Source organism: Podarcis gaigeae (assembly GCF_964106915.1).
Source record: "Podarcis gaigeae genome assembly, chromosome: 2".
NCBI lineage: Eukaryota > Metazoa > Chordata > Lepidosauria > Squamata > Lacertidae > Podarcis > Podarcis gaigeae.
In genome coordinates, this window is record NC_139679.1 from 38281265 (window position 1) to 38300832 (window position 19568).

A 19568-nucleotide genomic window follows, 5' to 3' on the forward strand; every position below is an offset into this window, starting at 1 on the left:
TTTAATAAATAAACAAACAAACCAAATGTTACTCACTGGGAAGCCCATGTCTGTGAGCTGTTTTATCAGACGGTTCATGATCCAGGCCTCATCTTGCTTACTAGATGTCTTCATGCCCTGAGAAAATGAATTGAGAGGAAAAATGGAAAACTTTTAAACAAGAAAACCCTACACTCAATTTAATTCAACAGGACTTACTTCTAGGTAACAGTATATAGGATTGCAGTCTAAATTTCTTTTTAAGTTACTTTAAAGCTGGAAGTGGAGGCTTTCAGGTTTACACAAATCTTATTCTATTATTCTTATTAATCTTTCTTATACAATCAGCTGAGAAAGATTCCTACTTTCTACCTTATTTGTTGGACAGCAGAGAAATAGCTTATCACACTTGTTAGCAAGCAGACATGCAATATGACCTGTAAACCTCTTGTGTCCCTTATTTGTCAGAACTCATTCTGACTATGTGCTCTTTGCACAAATGTTGAAATACTGCAAAAATCAGATATGTTTGTGTCTGTAAAGAACACGTGACTGACATCTACACCAGGGTGCAAAGGAATCTGTTAGGCAGGGCCATAGCATATCAACTGATTCTCTAGTCCATTCCAGCTTTCCAACACCATTTGAACATGACAAGTGATGGTAACTACAGGATAACAATCTTATTGTACTGCTCTTTGAAAATGATGACTTTCATACTTTTATAAAACAGTTTGATAAAGTATAAAAAAATAAGTGCCCGAACCATCTCATCTTACTGATTTTTATAACCCAGCTGTGCTTAGTCCTACCTTTTGAAGTCCTTTCTTTGGAGCATTTCCCCAGGAGCTACAAGAGGAATTACTCTCTTGTGAAGCAGTATTATTCCACATATCTCCTTCTTCATCTTCCCACTGACTTGTACTGAGATTTACTTCATCTCCACCACCGCCCCAGCCTTCTTGCATAGAAGATTTAGAAGCTGTAGGAGGAATGGAACATTTCAGTTGACCTTCCTATACTTTAAAATCAATGGGCTTCATTCGCATGTATCAGTCAAGATTTAGCACAAACATGTGGGCTCTCGCTGAGAAGGCAGCAACCACTTTGCTCCTCCCTCCAGCACTGCTGCACCACTGTGAGCCAAATCATGGCTTGGCTTAGTGGCTTATTCATCGGAACCTAGGCCTTTGATTTGTCTCATTCCATACAAATAATGAATGAAAAGCCATTGTTCGGAGTGAGAAAAACCACGAGCCTGGGTTCAGGAAACACACTAAGCCAAATCACAAGAAGCTGACAGCAGGAGTAATGTGGCCACTATTCCCTCTCTAGGACCCCAGACGCTCAGATCACACTAAGCATTATGTGCGAGTCAATATATTTGGATTTTTTTCCGAGCTTGTTCCGTATTTTACTGCTACATCTATTTGGAGAGCTTATGTCTGAATTAATAAAAAGAGCATAGGTTATACATGTTGGCCCGTTGTTGGTTGTAGAAGTGATCAAGCAGAATACCTGTTTAAGCTAAAAAAAAGTAATCTGTATGAAAACAGAACTATAATTCTTCTTGCGAACTCAGCCAAGACAAGTCAACACACACACTTACCTGGTTTGCACAGTACTGGGGCAGCAGCTGGTGCACTTGCTCTTCCATATGACCCTGCTGACTCAGCAGAGTTATCTCCCCACCCTGTACCGCTGCTGGGAGGCTTTCCCCATGCTGAAGTGCCATTATCAACTGCAGCAGAAGGGGAGGAAGGCTCTCCCCATGAAGCTTCAGGCTTTGCATGGATAGCAGGCATCTCTCCCCAGCCTGCTGAAATCAGAAATGGGGGGACATGGTTAGAGGAAACAAAGAAACATAAAATCAACTTTTCAGACTACATTTCCAGAAAACGTTACATACATACATACATACATACATACATACATAGCTATGGACAACTTTTAAACATGAAGCAATTGGGGGAGAGAGGATTTAATTAAGACAGACCCATTTAATTTCCTCTTCAAGAAAGTATATACCTGTGCACAGTAAGAATAACTTGCTGAAATTGTGAAGGAAGTGGTGCCTGCATCATAGTAAGAAACAGCACCCGGGATTCTTTTGGATGACTGAGTCGCAAGCATGCCCTACCTCCTACAAAATGCCAATTGATTATGATAATATGACACATCAGATCAGATAAATGAAGATGTAGACACCATAGTGCCCTCCAGATGTTATTGGATAAACTGCCAGGGGCTGATGGGAGATGGACACGGACAATATCCGGTAGGTACTATCTTGGCTACACCTGGAGTAATGTGTGTCTTGATAACATATATGAAGCAGTTATTAAATCTGGAAACTAAAACCAAAGTGGTTTTTAAAGAAATTAGATAATTGGACCACATACTGAGTATGCCTTGATTTGATCCAGAGCAAAAGGTTACTATCACAGTGACAGAATGTTGTGTGTTTTACAAGGATAACATGGTCACTGGAGGAAGGAGTAAACATGAGAAAAGTAATTTACAACTTGAGATCAGATAATAAACAGAGTTTGCATGCAGTGACTATTTAAATTATTATTGTATTACATAGGGAAGACTCCCCCAGCTTTCACTTATTGTTATGAGCTGTCCAAAGAACACTGTCGTTGGGCAGCATGCAGATACTATAAAAAATGAAACAAAAGTCCCTGATCAGGAGCCAAGGATGGACTGAGTTGGCAATGGAACATGGTATCAATGGTATCAAAAGTGAATGACAGAGCAGAAGTGGCAGAGTTGCTCTTCCACTGTCCCAATGAAGGTTGCCTTTCCCATATACTGTAACCCTTCACATTGAAAACAGCTCTTCCATGCTACAACTAGGTTTGAAAACACTGTAGCCAACCGAGGGCTGTTTTCAAGCATAATTGCTGCACTGGGCAGCTGCAGCTGGGGAGAGGTTAATCCTCCCCATCTTTAGTGTTCATGATCACCTCTGGCAATTAGGTTTGAAACAAGTTGAAATGCTTTCCCAAAAATAGTTGCAGGGGGCGTGATATAGTATACACATGTGTGCTATGTGTATACTATACGGCCATGTGTGTGATGTGTGAGAATGTGGGGGGGGGTTGCAGGAAGATCATCGTTACGACCCGCATTTGCTCATCCTTTTACAGAATTCTGTCTATCATTCACCATTACCCTCGGTTTCTTGCAGCTGATGTATCTTTATTTAGGGTGGCTTTCTGTAATGTAAGAAGCTTTGAGGCAGAAAAAAGGTCCTGCACCAAACAGAAACATAGTAATTGCTTTGAGCCATCCTACGTTCCTAAACAGCTTGTATGCTGACTAGGAGTTGGCATCTTAATGATCAGCCCTTCCTTCTCTAGTAAAATCCTCATGCTTCTTTTCCAAAAGGAACCTTTACCACAGGAGGCAACGCTGCAAGGTCAAACGTCATGCTGCTGTTTACCAAAGCCCAGCTCTAATGCAGTAGGTCTGGCTTGGTTAATCACAGACAGCATACATCATTCCACTAATCACCTGGCTGCTAGCCAATAGTGGAGGAAAAATCACTTGTTAGCTTTGGGTCTCAGACCTGTCTTTTTAAAGATAAGTCTTCTCTAAGAGCTGCAGCATGTTGAAGTAACATGATTAATTTTAGATTCTTATTTTGAATTTATTTTCATGGCAGACTTCAAAAGATCAGATTCTGATCTTCTCTTATTCAGGCACAAAGAGAAAGAAAATTAAGGCAGAGCTATCTAGAAAATAACATTTGTTAACTGTGTGTGATCTGGGAACTGTGGTATTGGAAGGTGTTTCCCCATGAGTTTGGTTCAAATCCTTGTTTAATGTTCAAATCAGTAAGTCTTTATCTCCAGGTCTGTGTGTAAAACAGGAGTTAGCTCAGGGGTATCCTTACTGTAAGGATATCTGATGGGGGAGGGAAACCTTTGGCCTGGCATGGGTCCCAATTTGGTCCCCGAGGCCAACTTCTCCAAATCATGGCCACCTGCCCTATGTATGTGACACCAGGTGTGGGGCAGGTAGAAATGTGGCTAGACTGGGAAGTGTCAAGGTGTTTTTGCCTGATTTTGTGTGGGGTGGGGGTGGTTCTGAGCATTGCCAGGTTGTTTTCTGTAACCTGGGTATTTTGTAGTGCTTACACCAGTTCTTAGATTTCCATATGTACCCTTGGGCTCAGAAAGGTATATTGTGTAATACACTAAGACAAGGGTAGCCAGTGTGGTGGACTGCAACTGCCTTTATTCTTGACCACTGCACACACTGGTTAAGCTAACAGGAGCTACTCCTGCCCCAAGGTATTTTATGGGAGTGAAGCTAACTGAAAAGACTGTGGAGGAGCTACCCCAAGACTGTGGAGGAGCTACTGGGACTAGCGAGAGGAGGGGAGGACCTGTGAAGTAGCAAAAGGAGGCAAGCAGCCTAAGATAGGAAGATAGAAAAGGAGAGAACTGAAGAGTGGATGCCAGATGGAGGTGTTTGTGTAGTGGAGACTGGAGAAAGAGTAGTCGGTTCATAAGGCATGGGGAACTTCAGAGATAAGGAAATATAAAGTTGAAAAACAGATTTGAAATAGCCAGCCCAATCTTTGGCTGGATGCCTCTCACATGGAGTTAAAAGGCTTTCCCTCATTTCTGCTTTCATCCTGTGGTCATATATTGACATACATGTTGGCATAGAAGAAATTAAGTCTCATTAATTATTAGAAAGGAAGCTAGAATGCACAATTTAAAGAGCTCTGAGTCTTTGCAACAGTACATTTAACCTCAAGCTGAATACTGCAATTTCCACTGCAACATGTATTCATTTATTAAGTACAAAGAAAGAGGGACCAGCTTCCCTGGGTTCTCTTTAAATTCAATAATAATGATTAATCACTACCAATCTGTAATGTATAAGCCATTTTGTTAAATACATTGTGTTTTGAGCCACACAATGTTATGTAAATTATTACGCACAACAAGGGAGTTCATGCCCTGGCAAATTACATGTAATTACATGAAAACAATAACATGTGTTAAGACACCCATAGTTTGTAAAGTTCTCAAGCGATCAAATCAAGTGCAAAAAATTGCAGTGTTGAATATGACGGCAGTTAGTTATAAAAATCTTTAAACAGTAACTTGGGTATTGCTGACGTTTGAATCCCTGAAACATTTCAAACTCTACTGGGGGTTTCAGAACGGTTATGTATATTTGCATTTCTTAAGTAACACACTCTCTCTCACATACTACCTTCAATCCAATGAAGCATATTACTAATGATATTTCATAGGCTCACAGGATCAGATAGCTGAGTCTCTTTAGAAGTACTGCATTGGAGGATGATAGTGGGAGATCTCCACTGGGGATGAATTTCGGCATGATATTTCTTCTGATTTTTTAAATACCCCAGTCATTTGTGTGTCATCCCTCAAAATAAACTGACTCACTACTGGTAGAAGGCATTCCTTGATGACCCAGACAAAGAACCATTCCATAACATCAACCTGCTTTCCCCAACATTAAGGCAGACTTATTTTTTAAAGGGCTACACATGTCTGGTTGATGATAGGGTAACATACTTTATTTCAGCAGAGGCCTACCTGTTGCCTTCCAGGTGTTGCTGGACTACAACTCCCATCATCCCTGACACTGGCCATGCTGTTTGTGGCTGATGGGAATTCTGAGTCCAAAAACATATGGAAGGCCATATGTTAGCCACCAGTGCTTTATTTCATTGTAGCTAGAAAGTCAACAAGTAACTGATTTATTGGAATTCAACAGTCCCAATTTTAAGAATCCTGGAATTGTAGAGTTGGAAGGAACTCCTGAGGGTCATCTAGTCTCAACTAAAGCATCCATGACAGATGGGCATCCAACCTCTGCTTAAAAACCTCCAAGGAAGGAGTCCCCACTAGCTATGAATTCCCCACATGACCTGGGACAAGCAACAATGTTTACACTTTATAGATACCTATGACTAAAATAAAAGTATGTGGGTGCTTTTGGATCCACATGTATAACTAAAGGTGGATAATATACTTCATAATTTTGTTTACATCCCACAGATACACTGTAATTGAATTGTAAGAAGATATAATAGAAGGGGAAAGCTCATCCTGCAAGGGGCAGCAAGAAGTAATTTGGCACTCACCTCTCACTTTGTTATGTCTGCACTATTGCTGAAAATAAGCCAGAGAAATGGCTTTCTTATCTTACAGTACCTCACCAGGACAACATCCTTACTAGAGGAACACTTCAAAGCACAGAGGAAACAGAGGACAGACAAAGAGAATAAATCATCGGGTAGACAAAAACATCAGTAAATGAAGGGTTTTGTGCTGTCATCTTATTTGCTGGAACTGTTTATGTTGTCTGTCCAGCCCAGCTAGGATAGAAAGCCAAAGTGGCATTAATCCAGGTTTTTACTTTTCTACGCACATATAGGCTTCATTTGTTACCATGCAGGATGCAAACTTCCATTTCAAATGTGGCTATATAATGTCTCAATAAAGATTTATGATTCTATACATGCTTTGGGGGACAAAATAATAACTTAGGTCTATATATTTTAAGTTAGTTTGCTGTGTTTTAATATTTTTTTACATTATCTAGAAAGAAGGCTGATACTACGGAATAGTAGCCCCACACAATGAACTATAAAAGACCACAGAAATATTTAATTCTGAGTCAACGAGAAATTTAAAAAATCTTACATAAACAGCCTTTTTCTAGTGCAACTCTTGTAGCTTACAATATAAATGGATTCTATTAGTCACTGGGGGCATTTAAATGATTCAAAGTAAGAGATTTTCATGTCTTATTAAGGTCACCACATTACATTACTAGAGTATTAAGTTACATTCAAATTGTGTTGTGTTTTCATGCTAGTTTCCCCAAACGGGAAGTACTGCTGAACTCAGCTGTGCAATTCATTAGGAGCTGGCACTGAAATAATGTTGTGGAGGAGAGGTGTAATCTCTTGTCCTTCACCATGCAGATAATCTGCCATCTGAAGTGTGGTTTCTCTGTAAACTCCTGGTCACACAGAAGCCTCTCCCTCTGGGAGAAGAGGCATTTGTGTGGATGACCCAGCTCACATGGGTAGTTTTCTACATAGTGGAGGTGAGGGGCTTATATTGGGGCCAAATCAACAGCAAGAATCAGGACTACCCCAAACACATATTGCAGATGAGCCTGAAAATCTCAGCTTTTCTTTAAAAGAAACCAAAAAGGTTTCTAGGCAATGTGGCTCTAAAGAAAGGCCTGTAAATATAACTGCACTAGGTAGTTGTGAGGAAAGATGATGGGCATCTTTAGGAATCTTTTGGATTCAGTCAGAGAGAAGGGGAAAACCCATACCTTAGCCCTTCTTTGTAGCTACCATTTATCTCCCTGTTACATACTGCTTTCTAGCCACCCCAGCTGCCTGTCTCTTCTGCCTTGCCCATGAAAAAACCCTTTTTTCTAAGCAGGCGACTGCTTATGAGAGGAGTGCCAACATGCACCAGTAGAGCAAATCCACCCCTCCTGTCAATACATCCACACTGTATTGAGCTCCACACCAGGTCGCCCTGTCCCACAAGATAAGTGGCAGTGACACGCCTGCTGGGAAGCTAGCACTGCAGCTTTGCCCCACTGGGTGAGTCGCTACTGCTGGTATATTACTATACAACTTGTAACAAATGCTGCTATTATTGATCCAGAAAAACATTGATTTAGAATATCTGGATAGCCTTGTCGAAGTCCCTCATGCTTATGTAAACTCAGCAGTCTGCACACAGTAAATGTACAGGAGAGTCGCTTTGTGGATGCAATTTAGGGTAGTGGGGAAGAGTCATAGCTACCATTTCATTCAGCCATATACCATCGCTTCATTTATGGTTGAAAACTGAAAATATCAAACAGTGTTTTCATGGATGAATTCAACTGCTGATCCCTAAATATATGGAGCTGAGATTGTAGCTGTACCAGTTGCTGGCACTTCTGTGACTCAGGCTACTCTCATCTCTGTATCAACTCTGCCTTCTATACTGGCTCGTGGGAGAGGGCTGGCCGTTATTTGGGGCTACAGGGTTGTGACATATCCCACATAGGAACAGCCTGTACACAAGGGGCTGGACTGCTCAGTCCCCAGGGGCATTGGCATGTGTGTGTGTGTTTGTGTGAATGCATTTATAATGGATTTATCAATTGGCCAGGCATGCCTTAGCCACAGCACAATGACAAGGAGGGTCCAGTGCTCATATTATGGGGGAAAGGTAGGGGGATCTTAATGAAATCTACAAATCCCACCCCTCTGACTGTCCCCAAATTTATATCTATTATGACCCCCACACAAATGCATTTTACAGGGTGAGTCCTTTAAAAAGGCCCTGTGGATACAGAGTACACATGTTTCACAGAGCCTCTTTTAAAGGACTCACGCTGTAGAACAGCAGCTGATGTGGTTAGCACAAAGGCAAGGGGACAGGACACATCTGTCCTTGTAAGGCCCCACATCAGGGCAGACTGTCACAGCTGTTCCATCATGGTTCACAGCTGCTTGCCCACATGTGAAGCTTCCAGGGCACTTGGTAGGGGTTGAATCATGCCCACTTTGTAGAGATGTCCACATCCCACTAAAGGATTGAATATTCATTTTTAATGCTGAAGTAATAGGTGCTTTAAAATCTTCCTACCCAAGTTTGATATGTCACTACTTATGAACCTCAGTACAGGTAGCTCATCTACCTTCATCTACCAAATCTGGTCAAAGGGTTACAAAATTTCTAGGGGCATGAGATCCAAGTACATAAGGCATTCAGACTGGATAAAATCTCCTCCAAAAATATTTTCTTAAACGTTATCAAGTGAAATAGAGAAAATGGCACAAAGACATTAAAATTGGGGGGGGGGGGGAGGGCAAGCGTTAATGATTAGGAGCTGCATTCATCTGGTAGTGGTAAGTTAAAACTTGAGGACTGGCTCAAAGTACAAGGATTGTCAAAGGTTTTCTTCACTGCTGAAAAGAATTGGAAGTTTTTAAATACTAGGACAACACAAACTACAGCTAATTATTTTGTTCAGCAAAAAATAAAAAGAAAACACAGAGTTTTCTATTTCTTAAGACAAAAATCTCTTTGTATGAGATAATGAATAAAAACCACTGGTTCAACAACTAAGCAGCCTCTTGGGTAACAGCCACAATTGCAGAAATGTATCTTTGGCAGGAGACAGCCAGAGTAACAGAAACAGATGGATAGTGTCGGAGAATGCACATCAAAGAGGAACAAACAGTAACAGAGCAAAGAAAGTAAATTCAAAAACATGATGAAATTATATCTTACCATATAATATTTTTGTAAGAAAAAAGTCATGCTGCAGTTTGTGTGGCTGCCAATAGGTGGCCATGAGAACAGCAGCAACAACAGCAGGCAGAGCAAGGGAGCAGAGCAGACAGGCTGGCAGCACAAGTGAGGGAGCTGGCAGAGCAAAACGGCAGGTGGGTTACCCAGGAAGGCCTCCCCCTGTTCTGTCTGCAGCCACTGCCACCTGGGAAGCCTGGGGTTTGAACGAGCAGGCAGGCCGTCCAGCAGAGGGAGCATGCACCCTGGCAGACCTTCATGTGCTCCCTGTCTTTGCTGCTGCTGCCCAATGTTTGCCAACCCCCCCCCCTCTCCTCACAACTTGCCTCAAACCACTGCAGTGTGAAGCAAAGGGGAGAAAGACTTTCTCCTCTTCATTCCCCTTTCGTCTGCAAGTGACAGCAGGATCTTGGGATGGGGCAAGCTGTGAGGGTATGGGTATGTTTTGGGGGATGGGGATCTGCAACTGGGGTGGCAACAGTTAAGACAGATTAAATGAGGTGTGAGGGGATGGGGAGCTTTGAGTGAAAGAAGGGGATTGGCAAAGGGATTGGGGGAGTTGGCAAGCAATGTGAGCCACAGCAACGCTCCCTAATGAAGATGATATTGTCAGATATGTCCTATGAAGGGATAGTGATCTGACAAGCATGTGCAGATGAATTGACAACCATTATGTCCCATAGAATTGCCAGATTATGGCTTTAAACACACCTACTTGGCTATGTATATTTTAAAACAAGGTATTAGTATCACTAGCCAATTACCAAAATCATTTCATAATCTGATAATTCTTTATACCTTTTTGATTTTTTTCTCCATCCTTAGTAAAGCAATTATTATCGTAACCACAATTTCAAAAAAAAGATGATCCACAGACTGATCTAATGGCATGCTGTCTGCATCTTTTATCCTTTTGCATATCATTTCTCATATATGTAATTTTCATCTGGTCACCCTAACTTAGCCTCTTGTGTCTGCCCTGTCTGTGTGCTGTAATTCAGAATGGAAAATGAAATGATAAATTTTAATAGCAATGAGTATTTTGGACACCTTTTTATACCTTATTCGTATTAAATACAAACTTATCCTTAAGGCAGGAAGTATAGCTTGAATATAAACAAATAATGCCTACATCATACTTATTAAAGTTTCTTTCCAAAAGGTAGCATACATATTTTGAGAAAACAAAAGCTGTATCATACCTGGACCAAGCAGCGGGGACCGGTTTGACTGGGCACTTGACTGGTGCGGTGGCTGAGGCTCAGCCATGTTTGCGTTGATAATGGTGGTGCTAGTGGTGGCGGTTGTGGTACTGCTCTGGATTACAGGATTGTTTCTATCCCACATGTTTACAGTCTTGTTGTTATTGTAATTTGGGTCACCCCAAGCTGAGGTACCATCATCAATCTCCATCTTGCGCCGAATGGATGGTGGAGAGGGCTCTTCCCACCCCGTTGCTTCACTACTATCTTTCTGTTTGGCTGGCACTGGTCCACCAACCCATCCTGATCCAGTCTGTTTAACAGAAGCAGCTCCTCCCCAATTACTCACGTTGTTGTCCTGGGATTTAGAAGCCCAATTCTGTTGAGGACCAGGTTTTAAAGATTCCCCCCAGCTCGTACCTGTATTAGCCTTGCTGTTTGTGCCATTTCCCCATCCAGTGGTCCCAGAACGCGTATCATTCCAGCCAGACCCTGCTCTATTGTCAGCATCCCATCCAGAACCATTCTTTTTCCCATCTCCCAAGTGTCCAGGGACAGATGAGGAATCAACCCAATCTCCACCCCCTGAAGTCCAGCCTGGATTCGATTTCTGTCCATCTCCCCAGTTTTGAGATTTGGGTTTCTGAGGTTCACCCCAAGTAGGCGACTTGTCCTCCTGATTTGTGGTCCCACTCCAAGTGTGGCCACTTTTGGCAGCAGCAGCATTATTGACAGCAGTAGAACTTGCCGGCTCTCCCCATCCCCCTGGGCCATTTGGCGCTTTGTTATTGTTGTCGCCCCAACCTGTATTAGTTGGAACTGTTGCAGGTGGAGAGCTGACCCACCCAGATACTGAAGAGGTATTTGTACTGTTCATGATGGACCCATCATTCTTGCCCCCCGAGTTTGAAGGCTGAGTAGCTGCACAACCCCAGGCCTCAGTTCCATTGTCATTCTTTCGTTCAGACCTTGGGGATTCTTCAAATTCCCAGGCAGTGTTTTGTTTTACAGGAGTCTGTCCCCATCCAGTGTTGGACAGAACCCTTGGGTCAAGGTCATTCCTTGGCAACTGGACTTGTCCTTGGTCTAGCATTCCCTTGTCTCTTCTTCGAGCCTCTCCAGTTCCTTCCCTCCCAGTACTGCCTTCATTCTGACTCCCATTGCTATCATTACTGCCTTCACTACCTGTGTTGCCAGATGCTGCAGCTTTGGCCCAAGAGTTTATTTGTTCATTGCCCTGCTGCATGGCAGGATTCTGGCTGGTAACACTAGAGCTATCCCACCCTGTTGATCCTTTCCCATTGATGTCATTACTGGAATGCTGGTTTGGGGGCTTGCTCCATTCACCATTAACGCCATTACTGGTGCTGCGGTTTGGGTGGCCCCAAGCACCAGAATGCATATTACCAACGCCACTGTTGCCACTGCCCCTGCCCCATGCTAAGATCCCAGGACCAGCAGGAGGCCCCGAATCCCATGCACTTGTTCCATTCCCTTCCTTTTGTACAGCACTGCTGGATCCATTTTGTTTAGCACTTAATGCTGAGTTCACAGTGTCTCCATTCCCCTGACTGAACCCAGAATTGCTGTTTCCTGTGGCAGGATTACCTGGGGATATCCCCCACACTGAATTGCCCATTCCTTCACCACTTCCCCCACTGACTTGAGAAACTGATGTCCCATTAGCACCAGGAAGGCTTTGCAGGTGGGGCGGGATGATGGCCCCCATGCCAACAGCCATGCCCCAGTTCGGCAGTCCATTTGTCTGCATTGCATTGATAGGGTTTGGTGAAGAGTTCATGGGGTTAGCGTTATTTGGTCCATCAGTGTTAAGGTTCTGAGGTTGTACGCTGAAAGACACATTCTGAGAAGTGGACGTTTGTGGTTCTGTGCTCTCTTGCGGCAGCAAGTTTCCCCAAGCACCTAAGGTGCCCGTTGGGTTCCCATTCTGGTTGCCCATGTTCTGACCTATGGCACTGACTGGACTGCAAATACTGGAAGGGTTGCCTGCTCCCACAGTTCCTTCATGTCCGAGTACAGGCCAGGCAGCTGGATTGGCATTTGGATTAAGGTTAAGATTAATGCCAGCATTTGAGTTGGAAGCACCCCAGCAATTTTGACTTCTACCATCTCCAATCATGTTGTCCATCTTTCCATCCCCACCACTGGCAGAGCAATGAGCTAAGCCAGAGTTGGAACCTGTGGCAACACCCCACACTCTGGCTGAATTTCCATTACCATTTGCTCCACCAGCTCCAAGGGCACTCTGGTTAGAAGTGCTTTGGATGAGTGCTCCATTGGTGCCATTATTGCCATTGGGTTTCTTTGTATGTCCAGTGAAGTTGCCTTGGGCACTCCCTGTAGCCATGCTACTGTTCTCTGAGCCACAGTTGGAGGCAGAGTCAGTGTCTGTAGTACATTCTGAGGCAGATTCAGTCTCAGTTCCTGTAATGGAAGGCCACGCTTCCTTGTCAGTCCTGTCTATTATCACTTTATCCCAGCTGCAATTGGCTTCACTTCGGAAAGTGGGCTGCTGTCCCCAGTGAGTATTCTCATAATGGTCTCCCAATCCGCTGTGACCAAGGTCTGAAAAATTAAACATGATGTAAATTAGTCTGCTATCCAATGACCCAGATACATCAGTTGAACTCTGGCTTGATTGTTATGTTTACATTCTTTAAGACTCTTCCTCCCTCCTTTAGAGTCTAGCTTATGGGTAGGGGTTCCCAACTTTCACTAAGCCCTTGGAGAAGCACGGCTTGTGAATCCAAACAAATTCTTCAATAAGCATAGTAATGCATTTTGAATTCTAGGTTCTGAAAAAACAAGTATGTTCAGTGCTAATACACAAAGGATTTACATGCAGACAATAGTACTATTTCTCTTTTATTAGGTTGCACTAATAGGGTCAGATATAATAAGCAATACTTTGGGGCATGCAATTTCCAATATTTTCCTATATGCCACATACATTTTAAGCTGAACTATTAAACGGGAACTAGAAATGAAAGAAGAACTCTACAAAACCAATCAAGCGTATTCTGTGGTCAACGAACAGTTATTCATGCCTTGTTAAATTTAGAAACAGAGATAAAAACTTCACTGTGAGGACTGATTTCCAATATTAAAATACTTCTCAAACATATGAGTTGTTACCACTTTCAGTTGTATGTTTTCACTGCATGAAATGAAATCAAAGAAATACTTTAGAAAGTATTATCACTGTAAACTAAGACTTTGATGACATGTCTGGTACTCGTTGGCGTACATACGATCACTCTAGTACAGAAGGTGGAGCCACACATAGTGCTGGTGCACGGGACTGGGTCTCTTTGAACAGGAGCCAACATACTAGTCTACATCACAGCAAAGGACAGGCCTAGGCTCTTAGACCAAGGTCACAGATTAGAAATCACAAGGTATAATAGAGAGAACCACTTGTAAATAGCTGCAGGATTGAGGCCTTTCATTCATTTCATATATATGAACAATCAAAAAGATGGGTGCTTTTAAAAAAAAAGGTAACTATGACGGTAGTTAATAATGAAGATCACTTACATTTTGTACTATAGCACTGAAAGCTATTAAATATAAATTGCATGTTCTGTACTTGTCATATATGATTTGGGACTTAAAAATGATACTTGATTGACAGGCCAATCTCCCTCTACAAATAAGCTGGATCTTCTCAAACAGCTGTTACACTGTGCCTCATCCAGATATAAGCCAGCCTGTGGGTTAAAGCCTCAGCACCTAGGACTTGCCGATCGAAAGGTCGGCGGTTCGAATCCCTGCGGCGGGGTGCGCTCCCGCTGCTCGGTCCCAGCGCCTGCCAACCTAGCAGTTCGAAAGCACATCAAAGTGCAAGTAGATAAATAGGGACCGCTTTCTAGCGGGAAGGTAAACGGCGTTTCCGTGTGCAGCTCTGGCTCGCCAGAGCAGCGATGTCACGCTGGCCACGTGACCCGGAAGTGTCTCCGGACAGCGCTGGCCCCTGGCCTCTTGAGTGAGATGGGCGCACAACCCCAGAGTCTGTCAAGACTGGCCCGTACGGGCAGGGGTACCTTTACCTTTACCTTTTAAACTGTTAATGATGTAGGTTTCGACAATTTGAGTTTTTTAAGACTGATGTGACAAAATTCCACAATTCTAAATTGGGGCAACAATAACTTCCCTGTCTGAAATAAAAAGTAATCAGTACCATGACCTCAATGAACATTTTAATGTAACTCCAAGATCTGATATCATAATCAGAATTTTAAATGATCAAAACATATCAGAGAGCAATCTCGAAATCAGAGTGAAATGTAACCTTATGAAGAAAAACATGGACATTCACTATAAATGTGCATCCTGGAACAAAAAAACTAGATTCAAATTCAATGGGAAATGGTTAAGCTTGTATGTTTACCAACATGAACAGACATTGACTGATTTGATCAGCACTTAGATCTTAGGTCAGAACTAATCTCAAAACTAGTACAAATTTGAAAGCATCCAAGAAGTCAGCTTCTTTCTATTTGTTTCTTTCATTCTAGTAGCTGAAATACTTGTTTATGCAGTCAGGAATTCAAAAAGCACAAACATTTAAGTGGGAATCTGTCCTGCAAGTTTGCTTTCACAACAACACTGACTCCATAAATGCTGAAGCAGTCAAGACTCTCCCAGAAAGGCATATGCAAATGTGGAAGGGTTAAGAGATGAGAACGCTAAATAAAACAGCTTTATTTAGAGACAAAATCCAAAATTAGGCAACGCATGTGGAAAAGCCTATTACTCTTTTAATTTTCTTCACTACGGTATGCTACAAAGTATGTTCCGTCTGATGTGGGAACCTTTAATGCGTTCAGAAAAAGAGCTGAGCAGCATAAAAAAGAGCATTCTTCATTATTAGATAGTGAGTACTCCATGAAACACTAACACTCCAAAGCCAAACAGCAGTAGATAATGACAAATAACAACTTCATTTTTTTGCCCAGCGCAGCATATCTTTAGCAAGCAGCTCTTTCTCTGAGGACGCCATTTTATCAAACCTGAAAGGCAGCCAAAAGCTTAGGACGCTGTGCTGCTGCTGCTGTCTCTGAAACATTATGTAATAAACTGATTTAGCAGAAGCAGATGCCATTTGCCCCCTTCCCCCCCTTGCTGCTCTATAGGGGCCAACGAGTAATGAAATACCTGAGAAAAGGTGCTGCCCAACCATCCTAGGAGACGCTACATTGTGTGCAGAGCTGTCTCCCCTCCTGCATCTAGGTTCGCCTGGGCTCTCGGCTTCAATATGTCGGCTGTGTACAGAGTGAGCCTCATCCTGTAGAGCTGCCAAGAAAATCGCTCAGTGCAAGTGTGCGCCCAGACAACCTGCAAGCTTGCTCAGGCCCTAGCTGTGCTGGCTTTGGAAATGCCCTTTCCATACAGGGAGACTCCTACCCCCACCTCCAGCAGCACACAGCCCCCTTAACTCTGGGTAAGGTATCAACAGATGAGGATTTTAAAGCTTTGATTATCTAATTGCAGCTGACACTAAACCGATCTTCCTTCCTCTTTAAATTCTTTCAACTGTCACAAAACATTTTCACTTCGAGACCTAGCCACAATTAGCACGGTGGCTGCTTTTCTTCTGGTTTTTGAAAGTCAGCCAAAAGAACAGCCGCATATTGCCGATTGGCTGCATGCAAATACATTCCTGCCTCCTTCATGTTTCCATCCTCTTCTTTCCTTCTCTAAACAGCAGTGCTACACACACTTGGCATACCAGCACTAACTACAATACTGGGGACAAACCTTATATAGAACCTGGCAAGCCTCCAGGTGCTTAATTACTTCTCTGCCTTTATCGCGAAAGCTGAAAACATGCAAGTCTATTAAAAATCACAGCTTCTATTTGTGAGCGTACAGCACTGTCACTGTGTGCCCAAACAATACATTATAGGCTGTAAGTGCTTTTCCCTCTCACAATTTCAAAGCATGGAATGGCAGAGGGAACTCTTTTACTGCTGCTTAAAGTTCACTGTCAGCGTTCCTAGATTTTGAGAGCAAATCAGGTGATTTATAGCATACAAGCTATGAATTATGGTGCCATCCATCTATCCAGACTTTAAGACTATAAAATCGACCACCAATAGGGATTACTACTAATAATATAGTTGTCCTAGCATAGGATAAGTACTCCCAGAAGTAACTAAAATATGCATCAACTTGCCACAGCAGATCTCATAGGAGAAGAATCAGCTGCAATTATTCAGAAACAAAAAAGTTAAAATGCACACAAAACATTATCTAGCTCCTAAAAATATACACATAAAACTGCACCAAGCATATGAAGGAACATAGCCAACATTCTGTGAATTTAAGATATATATACTGTAAATTTAAAAAGTAAGTTTCTAGCCCATAAGAGTTATATGCTAGGCTCAAAAATGAGCAGGCTTTGCTAATGGAAGTAGCCAGAGGAGCTGCTGAGAAAGGAGAAATATTTCCACTGGCCAGAACTTCAAATGTCCTGCAGTCTTCAGCATGCAAGGGTTCATTGACCTGCACAGTGGACTGACCTCTGTGTAACTGAAAAAAGCATGTAAAATTAAAAATGCAAATGTGCTTAGTCTGCATGAATTTGCCTGCAAACTTCTACATCCTGAAGCCTATATACATTTAGGTTACTTTGGCACCATTTTTAAATGCAGGGTATACATGGCCAACAATCTCTTTTATTAAATGACACTGTATCACTGATGTCTCTTTGAACATTTAGTCACAAGCAGCTGCCACCAATTCCTCAGTCGTTGCAACTGCTTTACTTTCTCTTAAGAATTTATATTTTTGGGTTTCAGTATTTTCTTTAATTTTTTTTGCTCTCATTTTGCAAATTATTGGATTCTCTTTTCTATAAAATTTATTTTTCTTTTAAAAGTATTTCTGTACCACCTTCTCATAATCTAACAATATTAAAAAATTATAAAACATTAAAAAAACCCAGATCAAATACTGCATAGGCCTGTCAGTGTAAGAAAGTCTTCAAGAGACACCTGAAAGCCTAAAGCAAGGATGCCTGCAGATGCCCACAGGATGGGCTGGTGACACTGAATATCACCTTGAACCACTGGGTTGGTGGCTTGTTAGGTTTCCCCATCCCAAGGCTGTCAATGTGTGTAAATGACTAATCGAAGGAGGGAGGTGCAAATATATCAGATATGTCAACATATCTGCTACAAAGTAGTGTTAGAAACAGGGATAGAATATCTAGGAGCCAAATGGCTTCTGGGACCTGGGTTGTGGGCGCCAAAACAGAATGTCTAGACGCCAGGGGGAGGGGGTCAGCAACACTTCTTATTTATTATTTTGATAAGCATGAATTAATATGCAATTCACATAAGTGACACATTGTTAATATCACATTTTTAGCAGAAATTGTTAGTACATGTTTAATTTGGTGTTTAAAATAAAAGTATTGGTACCGTACTTCAGTTTTCAAAACACTCTACTCTTTATTGTTAAACTCCTTAACATATTGTCTATCCTTAACATATACTTTGAGGCTTCAAAGCACATATATTTCAGTAATCCTTGAGTGACAACCAGGCGCAAAAAAATGGCACTCAGACTTTTTGAGGTGCTCGCAAATGGAGAATCTTTGGGTGCAAAATGCTCCCTGCTAATTTCGAGCCCTGCTACAAATATATCAAATATGTATTTTTAATTTTTAAAAATCCACTATGGTGTGTTCAAAGTACTATTTACAAGTTAGTTTCTAACAATTGCTAAATACTGAAAAGCCAGACATTAGTTTATGAGGAAATAAAATTACTTCTGCCCTATTAACCAACATCTGTCTTCCTTTTCCATCCCAAAGGTGTCCTGAATTGAGCTATAGTTGTCAGGCATCCTATGGGGATGGGATGGGCATTTAAGAATATATTTCACTCCAGAATGTATATCTGGGAAGAGTTATACTCTGCACTTGTAGCTACTTGGTTGTCCTTTAAACATGGTAGACTTCAAAGGTATTTAAAATGTGTTCCAAACTATTCCAATTACTCACAGACATACTAGATAGAGAGATCAGCTGTTGGCAGGATCTTGCCAATGTTGGAAGACTCCCAAGCACCTGGTAGCCAAGCACCTACAAATTTAAGTCTGGCATTTAAAACCATGACAAAGGCAACCCCAAAATGTGATGCTGGCCCTAGGAATTAAAACCACTTTTCCAGTCTTGCACCCAACCTCCTCTATGCCACTAAGTAATGGGTGCAGCAATTACTAATGCTGTTTTCCATTTTTTTCATTTGTTGCTGTTATATCCTGACTTTCTTCCATCATAGAACCAAAGGTGGTGTACATGTAGTTTATTACAGATTATCAATTTAAAGCTATTCTTTTCTTCAAGCCCTGCAGAAAAGATTTTTCTTTTTGCAAAACAAGTGTTACAACTCTCCAGTTATATTACTTTCTCAGATGTCTGGAATTTTTTAAAGGCAAGTCTCAAGCAGAAAGTAAAAGCAGTGTTATCTTTTTGGTCAAGTTACAATTGCAATAATCTTCTAAGCACACAAAAATGGTAATTTTACTATTTAATATAATTTTACATGGAAATATTGTATACCACACAGAGGGTATTTTTTTAAAAAAATATATAAATGCATTTAAATAAATAAAATAATGTGGCCACTTCTAACAGAGTATCATAATGCTTAGGACAACATATATGTGTATATGTAACTTGAAACAAACATGTGCATACATTTTAGGAGATACATTAAAATCAGCTTTCTGCTTAGAAATTCATCTATTTATTTGGAATTGTCATTTGAAATCCTAAACTTGTTTTACACGATAGGCACCTTCCTCTCCACAGCAAGTAAGTGTTATGTCACAAACATCCCAAAGGAAGATTAGGACTTCAAGTGGGACATAAGCAGCAGGAAGAGCAGGTCAGCTTCCAACCCAGTCAAAACCGATTAGCCATGCTAAAAATATACAAAAACTCCATTGTAAGGCGGCAAAGGTTACTGATTACATAGTACACTTTTCACAACCTCCCAAATGCCAAGTTTAGCCA

The 19568-nt window shown here is 41.7% G+C and overlaps 1 protein-coding gene and 1 long non-coding RNA gene across 19 annotated transcripts in view; one reads left to right on the top strand and one right to left on the bottom strand.

The window, feature by feature from the left end:
• Positions 1-19568, bottom strand: part of TNRC6C (trinucleotide repeat containing adaptor 6C) — a 118995-nt gene that overhangs the window by 36715 nt on the left and 62712 nt on the right. For 5 of the 18 annotated variants that reach the window (XM_083725797.1, XM_083725795.1, XM_083725792.1 and 2 more), the window contains exons 5-8: positions 10517-13102; positions 1589-1798; positions 792-961; positions 37-117 (exon numbers count right to left, since the gene is read on the bottom strand). In XM_083725797.1, coding sequence (XP_083581923.1) covers positions 37-117; positions 792-961; positions 1589-1798; positions 10517-13102 — 3047 coding nt within the window. Of the gene's footprint in view, positions 1-36; positions 118-791; positions 962-1588; positions 1799-10516; positions 13103-15694; positions 16077-19568 lie in introns of those variants that run through there. The other 13 variants (XR_014560967.1, XR_014560968.1, XM_083725787.1 and 10 more) reach the window with 6 other exon arrangements.
• Positions 1819-6401, top strand: LOC310838528. Its single transcript, XR_014561021.1, has 2 exons — positions 1819-2257; positions 6036-6401. It is a non-coding gene; the product is annotated as an uncharacterized lncRNA (long non-coding RNA).